Source organism: Chanodichthys erythropterus, chromosome 2, assembly GCF_024489055.1.
Source record: "Chanodichthys erythropterus isolate Z2021 chromosome 2, ASM2448905v1, whole genome shotgun sequence".
NCBI lineage: Eukaryota > Metazoa > Chordata > Actinopteri > Cypriniformes > Xenocyprididae > Chanodichthys > Chanodichthys erythropterus.
Window position 1 is genome coordinate 27377135 of NC_090222.1, and position 10370 is coordinate 27387504.

The 10370-nt window shown below is 37.2% G+C and overlaps 1 protein-coding gene across 1 annotated transcript; it reads right to left on the bottom strand.

The window, feature by feature from the left end:
* Positions 1 to 397: 397 nt before the first annotated feature.
* Positions 398 to 3588, bottom strand: hapln2 (hyaluronan and proteoglycan link protein 2). The gene is made up of 6 exons (XM_067407499.1): positions 3469 to 3588; positions 3295 to 3389; positions 2818 to 3177; positions 2350 to 2466; positions 1448 to 1630; positions 398 to 969 (listed from the first exon to the last, which is right to left on the bottom strand). Exons 2-6 carry the CDS (start codon positions 3383 to 3385, stop codon positions 692 to 694), a joined length of 1029 nt encoding a protein of 342 aa, XP_067263600.1. The 5' UTR covers positions 3386 to 3389; positions 3469 to 3588; the 3' UTR covers positions 398 to 691.
* Between the last annotated feature and the right edge of the window lie 6782 nt (positions 3589 to 10370).

Consider the following 10370-nt stretch of genomic DNA (forward strand, 5'->3'; position numbering starts at 1 on the left):
GTAAACGAAGCTCGGGCGCACCGGATAACACGTCAGCAGCGTCTTACATCAGCAGCGTCACTGCGGAGTCGTGAACCCGGATTGACAACAGACCCGGAAGAGAATACAATGTTGAATAAAGTCGTAGTTTTTGTTATTTTTGGACCAAAATGTATTTTCGATGCTTCAAAAACTTGTAACTAACCCACTGATGTCACATGGACTACTTTTATAATGTTTTTATTACTTTTCTGGACATGGACAGTCTACCGTACAAACACTTTCAATGGAGGGACTGAAATCTCTCGGACTAAAACTAAAATATCTTAAACTGTGTTCCGAAGATGAACGGAGGTCTTATGGGTTTGGAACGACATGAGGGTGAGTCATTAATGACATCATTTTCATTTTTAAAACTAACCCTTTAATTTGAAAGTGAAGTTTTTCCAAAAGGAACTAACATTTTCTGCTTTAAAACAAGCTTATTAAATGAACCATTATATAACCCAGTGCTAGCTGTAACCCAGAATGCTAAGTACATAGCTCATACATTTCCTTTCCTGTAGCTCTACACTGCAGAGAGCCTTTAGCTGTGCCCATACGTTACATATCTAAATGAAGGATATGTTCTGCACCTCTTTATAGGCTAGTGTGCCATATAAGTGCAAACAGCCTGTAGCAAAAATTTACCTGCCATCAAAATCTGGAGCTGTTACCTGTAGCAATAAGCCCCATAAAGACGCAAACTTTTGCTGGGATACCCAAAGCTCCGAACCCCTGGTTCTGCAATCCCTCCACAATTCTCCCTTGGGTTGATGATGGGGAATCGTACACTACCATCCTGCAGCCAGCCTCCATCGCAATGGTCCAGCTGCTGAAACTTCCAAGATGAGTAGATCTGACCAGTCTTCGCTAGACCGGCACCCTCCCGTCTGCAGGCGTGTTCAGCTTCGACAAAATTCAACTGCCCTGGAATGAAGAAAACAGAGTCTGGGAAAGAAAAGAAAGGTATTTTTTTTTTATTTTTGCATTTATAAGTGTAAAATAGAAATATTAGACAAGTTTAGTGAACAACTGTGATCTGCACAACAAAATGAACTGTGCAATTCCTGTATATCTGTCATTGACATTCAACTTTACAGTGCCATATTCAGCAGTCTCATGTGGGCATAGTGAAAGCTCAAATGTCATTCTACAGAGTAGCAGACTGTTTGTTTCTCCTAAAGACAAAAACAGCCGATCTGATCGGGTGTGTCTCTTTTATTGTGTATTGGGAAAACAAACGGCAACTGTTTCTAATGGCCTTTTGTTATCAACAGAAACGGGAAGATCTCTCCTATAAATAATATAGATTATACCCTATATATAATGATATATAATATCACAATATGTCAATATGTGAAATAATTTTTCTTATCATCTCAATCCCATTCTAATTCTAATCACAGCAGAATTCACATTCACTGACCCTTAGTGGTAGACGTGAAGCAGAAAGCATCATAGTGGTCCTGTGTTTTGTGACGAGGCCCATAACTTCGGATGCCTGATAGAAGATCCCCTCCACAAGCCGACCGCGGGCGCAGGACTGGGTAATTGACAGTTCCGTCACTCAGCCATCCGGCATTGCACCAGTCCAACCCTTCAGTCCAGGCTAAAAAGTAGGATCATACATGGATATAGGTATAAGCATCCAACACATACAAGTCAACTTAAAGGGATAGTTCACCCAGAAATTAAAATTCATTCACATTTTAGATTAGGGTCCAATTTTCACTATTGACTATTAACTTGCCCCAATAAACTCCTAATTACTGCTTATTAATAGTTAGTAAGGTAGTTGATAAGTTTAGGTATTGGGTAGGATTAGGGGGGTGTAGAATATGATCATGCAGAATAAGTCATTAATATATGCTATATAAGTACTAATAAGCAGCCAATATCCTAATATGCATGTTAATAAGCAACTATAGTTAATAGTGAGATTTGGACCCTAAAAACTAAAGTGTTACAGAATATTCTGTCATCATTTACTCGCCCTCAACTTTTTCTAAACTTGTATGAGTTTCTTTGTTCTGTTGAACACAAAAGAATATATTTTGAAGTGTTGGTAACCAAACAGTTGCTGGTCCCCATTGACTCCCATGGTATGAAAAAAAAGTACTATGGAAGTCAATGGGGACCAGAAACTGTTTGGGTATCAGCATTCTTCAAAATATCTTCTTTTGTGTTTAGCCTAAGAAAGAAATTCACAGGTTTTGAACAACTTGAGGGTGAGTTAATGATGACAGAATTTTATTTTTTTTGGGCGAACTATCCCTTTAATGAAACTTTGGGCAATATTGCTCAAAATCAAAAGTGTGTAAATATTACCCCGGTAAAGCTGCTTGTAGGTGGCAAGTGTTGCATCCTGTTCAGCACAAGCATCTTTAGCTTCAAAGAAGGTAAATCTGTACCGACCATGGTGACTCTGATAAGGAAATACAACCCCTGAAATACATGGTCAAATGAATAATTATATCATAATGAATATATTAAAATATATTAATTCATATTATTATGTAAATATGTATATTGTATATTTAGGGTTATGCATTATAAGTTATCTAAAATAATATATTCTATTATGATTTATTATCCTAAAAATAATAAGTTATAAAAAGGAATAGTAATAGTAGTATTGCTCTGCTGCTACTACTACTACTAATTTATTATTTATTAGTATTAGTAGTAGTAGCAGTAGTGTATTCTTTCTGTTGTTCTTACTTTTTGTAACTTTATTATTATTATTTACTGTTGTTCAAACTTCAATGTCACCATGGCTGAACAAGATTATCTCACCTTCAATCCTCAGTGTAATAATAACACTTTCATCTTCAATTCCGTTGATCAGTTCACAGCGGTAGCTACCGTCATCTTCCAGCTCCAGATCAGTAAGACGGAGGGAAACATCCAGGTCATGTGAACGCCGGAGAGACGCTCGAGGCCCCAGTGAGCCATACTGCTTATCTGCATGTCCATTTGTTATAAGCACTATGTTTTCCACTCCTTGACTAGGGGGGTCGATTTTAGTCCACTTTACTCTGTAATGCGGTGGTTTAAACCTCATCACACAGGGCAAAACAACTGTGTGTCCACGACGAGCAGTGACCTCAGCATATACCAGAGGTTCCAGGAGGTATTTTAGCTCTTTTCCCTTGTCTAGAAAAAACATTGTGAAAACATTGTGTAAATTAATATTATGTTAAAGTGTCCTGTAATGGCTTTCAAATCATGCTTATACTGTAATCACAAAGTCTCTAATATCAACTTCAATACCTTGATTATGATGGTGGTATTTTGCAGAGGTACACAAGAACAAACAGGCTGAAATCACTAGCAGAGCGATATACATTGTGGATTCCATCATTTCCCTAAACAACATAATGATGGTTATAGTTTTATTGATATTTGATTCAAAGGGAAAGCTGTTGAGGAAAAGAAAAGTCTCACCTTAGTCTTCAGCCTTCTTCCTTAATTTAAAAAGGACATCCAGAAAAAGTCCATGACATTAATCTTCTGTTCTTATAGAGTCAGAGATGTTCTGTCTGCAGTGGAGAAACACACCGATCAGGGTCATCTGACAAGTGTTGGATGTGTACACAGGCTTTTTCTCTCCTCTGCTCCAGATGTTAATGAGTATCACACAGACTCTCATTGTTCCTTTCAGCAACTCCACTAATGCCTGAAACTAAGAAACCTCAGATGATTACGGCAACTTCACATTTTTGTGGTAGCCATTAAAGGCGCTGAGGTGAAAAAAATATCATTTTCCAACCCACACAGTGTTTTTTTTTTTTGAGGAAGCAAAAGAATTAAGATGCTCATGTCTCCCTGGAATCAGTCAATGGATGTGATATTTGGATTTAGAATGTCTACATTTCATTGTATTGGATAGAAAACAGTCCATCAAACCAAGTGGCACCTGCAAACATATGATGACAGCTCTTTTCTCAACCATCGTTTGTCAGAATAACTGCAGGTGTACTTTATTACATCAACTATAAACATGATCCACTAATGTTAACCAGAAACTTTTTTTTTTAAATGGCAAAAGTTTTCATATTTTAAATGATTTAGATTATATGTATATATTTTTAACTGTTGAAATACCATTTTTATTTTTTATATTTTCTGTTTTTATTTGAATTTTTGTAACAGTTTTGTCTAATACATTTTAAGTTTTAGTCATTTTGGTAATGCATTAAACTAAATGAAAATTAGAAATGTTTCCTTGGCAACTGGGTGAAATAAAATAAGTTTAAGTTTGTGTATATATTAATTTCAGGTACTTTATTTCAAGTAACAAACTTTTTTTATGGTTTTAGTAGATTATAATAACCCTGTTACTGACTAGACACTACATAGTTATTTTATTCTGACTATTTAGGTTGTGCAGTCATAATTGTTTGCATTGGTATGACCAGTCAGTTTGCATGGCCGGAACAAAAAGAGGAAATGGAATCGACCATAGTTTGTGCTCCCTTTCTCTGTGTCTCTCTCTCCAACTTGGGTGCACAATGACAGCTTTGTCACTAAACTCCCCCAGCACTGACCCACGGGCAGCAGTGAGCATGCAAACACGAAAAGGAAACAAGCAGTTGGAGGAGAAGAGCTATAATGGAATTCAAGCATTTGTCAGTGTACTTTGCATTGTGCTTCTCCATCAATGGCTCTTTTTGTCATCCTCAACTGTTTGTGTTCACAAAGGCATGTCTAGGTGACCTTTGTCTCACTCTGTCTATTTTCATCTCATTCACTCACTCCCAGTCATCTATATTAGTTCTAATTTCTAACACTTAAAGCTACCATGAAATTGATTCTTATTTTTTTAATATAATATTGCAGTATTTATTATGAATCAATTAATCGTGCACATTCACAAATTCACGTGTCCTCGTACTTGTGTAAAATTACTTTCCCTCCCTTTCACAGAAGCATCTCTTCTCAGAAGAGGTGATTTCTGGTACAAGGGTGGGGCAAACTGTCACTCAAATGATATCTCAGCAATAGCAAGTCACAACAATCCAATCAATTCCTTATGGACAAAATCAATTCCCACCCTACATTTTGTCTTGTTCAAGAAGCCATTCACTCGGACATGCGCGTCACAATTGGGAAGAAAAGACTATCGCAACTTTCGTTTCATGACGACTTTAAAGGTTTTATTATTTATTGACTAGTTTAAGTTTTTTGAAAATCCAGCATGCATGCAAATAATATACACCAAGTCCTTAATAAAAGTTGATCAACCACAACCCTCTCTTACCCCCAAACTGCATGAGCAAGCACACACACCCAGGCTCACTCTTTAACCTCAGGTTAACCCAGCCCCTGGGAAAGTAGTTCCAATAATGCATGCACTCTCAGTTACAAGAGACAGCGGTTGACAAATGATAGACTTGCCCCAGAGGATAACCGTCTTGCCTAACTCTGATGTCAAGCCCAGGCATGATGTATCAGCACCCCTACCGCTACCTTCATATATCGTTTTGATTTAGATCCCGTATCTTTTGAACCATTTTTGACAAGTTCTAGCAGCATTATATTGCTGTTTGTGGAAAACTGATTATTCGAAAGAAGTTTCCGTGTACACTACTATTCAAAAGTTTTTTTTTTTTTGTTGTTGTTTTTTTTTTTGGTAAATTGCGGAAGGATGCATTAAACTGATCAAAAGTGGCAGTTAAGACTTTTAAATTGTATTTCAAGTAAATGCTGTTTATTTGAACTTTCTATCACAGAATACTGAGGAAAAAAAGTGTCAAGGTTTGTACAAATAATTTAAGCAGCACAACTGTTTTCAACATTGATAATAAGAAGAAATGTTTCTTCAGCACCAAATTACAATGGTTTCTGAGAGATGATGTGACACTGAAGAGTAATGGTGGCTGAAAATTAAGCTTTTCCATCACAGGAATAAATTACATATTAACATGACATTTGTAAAATATATTAAAATAGAAAACATTTAAAGGAACACTCCACTTTTTTTGAAAATAGGCTAATTTTCCAACTCCCCTAGAGTTAAACAGTTGAGTTTTACCGTTTTCGAATCCATTCAGCCGATCTCCGGTTCTGGCGGTACCACGTTTAGCATAGCTTAGCATAGTTCATTGAATCTGATTAGACCGTTAGCATCGCGCTTAAAAATGACCAAAGAGTTTTGATATTTTTCCTATTTAAAACTTGACTCTTCTGTAGTTAAATCGTGTACTAAGACCGGCAAAAAATGAAAAGTTGCGATTTTCTAGGCTGATATGGCTAGGAACTATACTCTCATTCCAGCGTAATAATCAAGGAACTTTGCTGCCGTTCCATGGCTGCAGCAGCGCAATGATATTACGCAGCGCCTGTGAGCCCCTGCTTGCACAGGGAACGTGCCTTGCAACCATGGAGACGTTTGTGAGAGACGCTGCGTAATATTATTGCGCCTGCTGCAGCCATGGAACGGCAGCAAAGTTCCTTGATTATTACGCTGGAATGAGAGTATAGTTCCTAGCCATATCAGCCTAGAAAATCGCAACTTTTCATTTTCTGCCGGTCTTAGTACACGATTTAACTACAGAAGAGTCAAGTTTTAAATATGAAAAATATCAAAACTCTTTGGTCATTTTTAAGCGCGATGCTAACGGTCTAATCAGATTCAATGAACTATGCTAAGCTATGCTAAAAGTGGTACCGCCAGAACCGGAGATCGGCTGAATGGATTCGAAAACGGTAAAACTCAACTGTTTAACTCTAGGGGAGTTGGAAAATTAGCCTATTTTCAAAAAAAGTGGAGTGTTCCTTTAATTTATACTATAATAATATTCCACTACAGTTTTTACTATATTTTAGATTAAATAAATGCAGCCTTGGTGAGCAGGAGATCTTAGAGTAGTGTACAGTAGTGTAGTTATATAGTATATAGTATGGACTACTTTTATGGCGTTTGTGTGTGTGTGTGTGTGTGTGTGTGTGTGTGTGTGTGTGTGTGTGTGTGTGTGTGTGTGTGTGTGTGTGTGTGTGTTCCATGGAGAAAACAAAATGACTTGAGGCTGAGTAAAAAATGACTTAATAATGATGAGAATTGTAATATTTTGAGTTTAGACAAACTGATGATAAGTTTAGACGGCTCAGAACAGATGTCCAATCAATACCAGAACGTAGACTGAAAGGTGTGTCATCTTGGTGCCATTATCATCACCATTGATAGTTGATCAGATATGTGTATGTGGGTCTGTCATAACCAAACACGTTACTTCTCTCTCTGTGTATGGACAGCAGCAGGTTAATCAGGCTTTAACCAACATGAAGTGTGGCAATGTGTACATGTGACACAGTGCAAACCAGGTTCACTTTACCTGGAGTCAGACTAAAGTCAAACACTACTGATTCAATAAGGTGATAGAAGAGCTTTTCAGGCGTCCAAATCAATGTGAAAATTCAGAGAACTCTGCAAGAGAACTGGATTCCAGTCGTATATTTTTGTTATGCATTTTTTATAAAACTTTTCTTTTAATGTTTTTACACACTTTCTGTATGTCAGAAATTTTGATGAGAGAGAAAGAATTCTCTTTTCATTGCATGTTTTGTTCCCTTTTAATGTGTGTTTCTGTGTTTTGTGTATGTTGTGTAAACCACTTGAATGGTTAACACAATTGTGGAGCACTTTTAGTTACAGCCGTTGACAGCTCCTGACAGGAACATCTCTGGGCAGTTCCTTTTATCAGTAGGAATTCTATTATTTGCTATAGAGTCTGCAGTCCCTGCATGCTGACGGGCTGATTGATGGGTATCTTCATACATTCCTCTATGAATAGCCTTTTCATTCTCTGTTTGGTCATATGTTCATTGTCTGCCGCTAGTTTGAGATTTTGTAGATGGCACTGACTTTTGATCAGATAAAGTTCTGGAGAGTTTTTGTGTAATTTACTCACATCCAAAGTCTGCAGTGTAAGAACACACCTGCTCAGGTTTTACAGCACAAAATGTTCTGCATTGCTGTAAACACACTGGATGAATTAGAGTTTTTTCTGCATGTGCTGAAATTTCACATCTAAAAGCACATGAAATAATAAAGTCATCAAAATAAATCAAAAAGAAATAATAAAATAACAAAGTCAACAACAAAAAAAAAAAAATTAGAATTTAGCAAAAAAACATTGCAATGCAACCAATTTAATGAAAAAAATATTGCAATTTAATTAAATGAAACTTAAATCTACAATCCACGTACGTGTTGATCATTCATTATCTGTTTAGAATTTGGTGCATGGTTTTAAAGCTGTTGTCTGAACTTTTTTCATTATCCAAAATCAATTTTTGAGCATGTACATAACCAGCAGTGTTCAGAATTATCTCCTTACCTTAGCCCCATTCAGCTTGTAATAATGTTTTATAATTTGGGTGATATTTATAATTGGATGAACATTTCATTTGCACAAAAGGTTCTTAGTGGAAAAAGGTTAAAAAATGGTTCTTTTAAGAATGGTCACTGAAAGGTTTTTTGCTGGAAAAACCAGGGGTGAATTCAGGTTGATTGGGACACTTTTTCCCAGTCATCTCAATGGCAAAAGGTGTCCCAATCAACCTAAATTCACCTACCTTTTGGAACCTTTTTTTAAGGCAGCTGTGACTTGTATATGAAGTTACTCCATAACACCTGCTGCTTTGACTCACATCTACATCTAATCGTTCTTGACAAACAAATGAAAATAAGTAGTGGCATAATTTCCTACATTTTAATTATGATTCCAGTGTTGCAATTATCATATGATGTAAATTCTTTTTTTTTATTTTCTCTGTCCCTAATGTCAAACCTCTGTCTGTTAAATTGCTGATGGCTGACATTTTTGTGAAGAAAATTTTTGGGTGTGCGTTTCCATGTGACAGTCACACGTCTAGATAGCCATCTCTTTCTCTCTAACTCACACATGAATGGAATCTCACTCATACACTCACTTGAACGCTGACTTATAGCTCCCTGAAGCAAATTTCATTCAAAGTGCCTGCAGAATGCACATGAATGCACAAGACTGAGCAACTGTAAAAAAGAGAACAGAGGAAATAGTCTTAGATTCTCTATTATTTAATGTGCAATAAGTGATCTCTCTTTCTCCCTTTTTGCTGTATGCTGATGTTTATTTCAAATTGAAGTGAAAAACTGAAATGTACAGGTGCTGGTCATATAATTAGAATATTATCAAAAAGTTGATTTATTTCACTAATTCCATTCAAAAAGTGAAACTTGTATATTATATTCATTCATTACACACAGACTGATATATTTCAAATGTTTAGTTCTTTTCATTTTGATGATTATAACTGACAGCTAAGGAAAATCCCTAATTCAGTATCTCAGAAAATTATAATATTACTTAAGACCAATACAAAGAAAGGATTTTTAGAAATCTTGGCCAACTGAAAAGTATGAACATGAAAATTATGAGCATGTACAGCACTAAATATTTAGTTGGGGCTCCTTTTGCCTGAATTACTGCAGCAATGCGGTGTGGCATGGAGTCGATCAGTCTGTGGCACTGCTCAGGTGTTATGAGAGCCCAGGTTGCTCTGATAGTGGCCTTCAGCTCTTCTGCATTGTTAGGTCTGGCATATCGCATCTTCCTCTTCACAATACCCCATAGATTTTCTATGGGGTTAAGGTCAGGCGAGTTTGCTGGCCAATTAAGAACAGGGATACCATGGTCCTTAAACCAGGTACTGGTAGCTTTGGCACTGTGTGCAAGTGCCAAGTCCTGTTGCAAAATGAAATCTGCATCTCCATAAAGTTGGTCAGCAGCAGGAAGCATGAAGTGCTCTAAAACTTCCTGGTATATGGATGTGTTGACCTTGGACCTCAGAAAGCACAGTGGACCAACACCAGCAGATGACATGGCACCCCAAACCATCATTGACTGTGGAAACTTTACACTGGACCTCAAGCAACATGGATTGTGTGCCTCTCCTCTCTTCCTCCAGACTCTAGGACCCTGATTTCCAAAGGAAATGGAAAATTTACTTTCATCAGAGAACATAACTTTGGACCTTTTTGTCTTTAGACCAGGTGAGATGCTTCTGACGCTGTCTGTTGTTCAAGAGTGGCTTGACACAAGGAATGCGACAGCTGAAACCCATGTCTTGCATACGTCTGTGCGTAGTGGTTCTTGAAGCACTGACTCCAGCTGCAGTCCACTCTTTGTGAATCTCCCCCACATTTTTGAATGGGTTTTGTTCCACAATCCTCTCTAGGGTGCGGTTATCCCTATTGCTTGTACAATTTTTTCTACCACATCTTTTCCTTCCCTTCGCCTCTCTATTAATGTGCTTAGACACAGAGCTCTGTGAACAGCCAGCCTTTTTTGCAATGACCTTTT

Coding starts and splice junctions, on each gene's coding strand:
- hapln2 (XM_067407499.1), bottom strand. CDS start 3,385: ATGATGGAATCCACAATGTATATCGCTCTGCTAGTGATTTCAGCCTGT. Junction 1,631..2,349: donor CTACAAGCAGCTTTACCGGG/GTAATATTTACA, acceptor CCTACTTTTTAG/CCTGGACTGAAGGGTTGGAC. Junction 970..1,447: donor CTTCACGTCTACCACTAAGG/GTCAGTGAATGT, acceptor TTTCTTTCCCAG/ACTCTGTTTTCTTCATTCCA.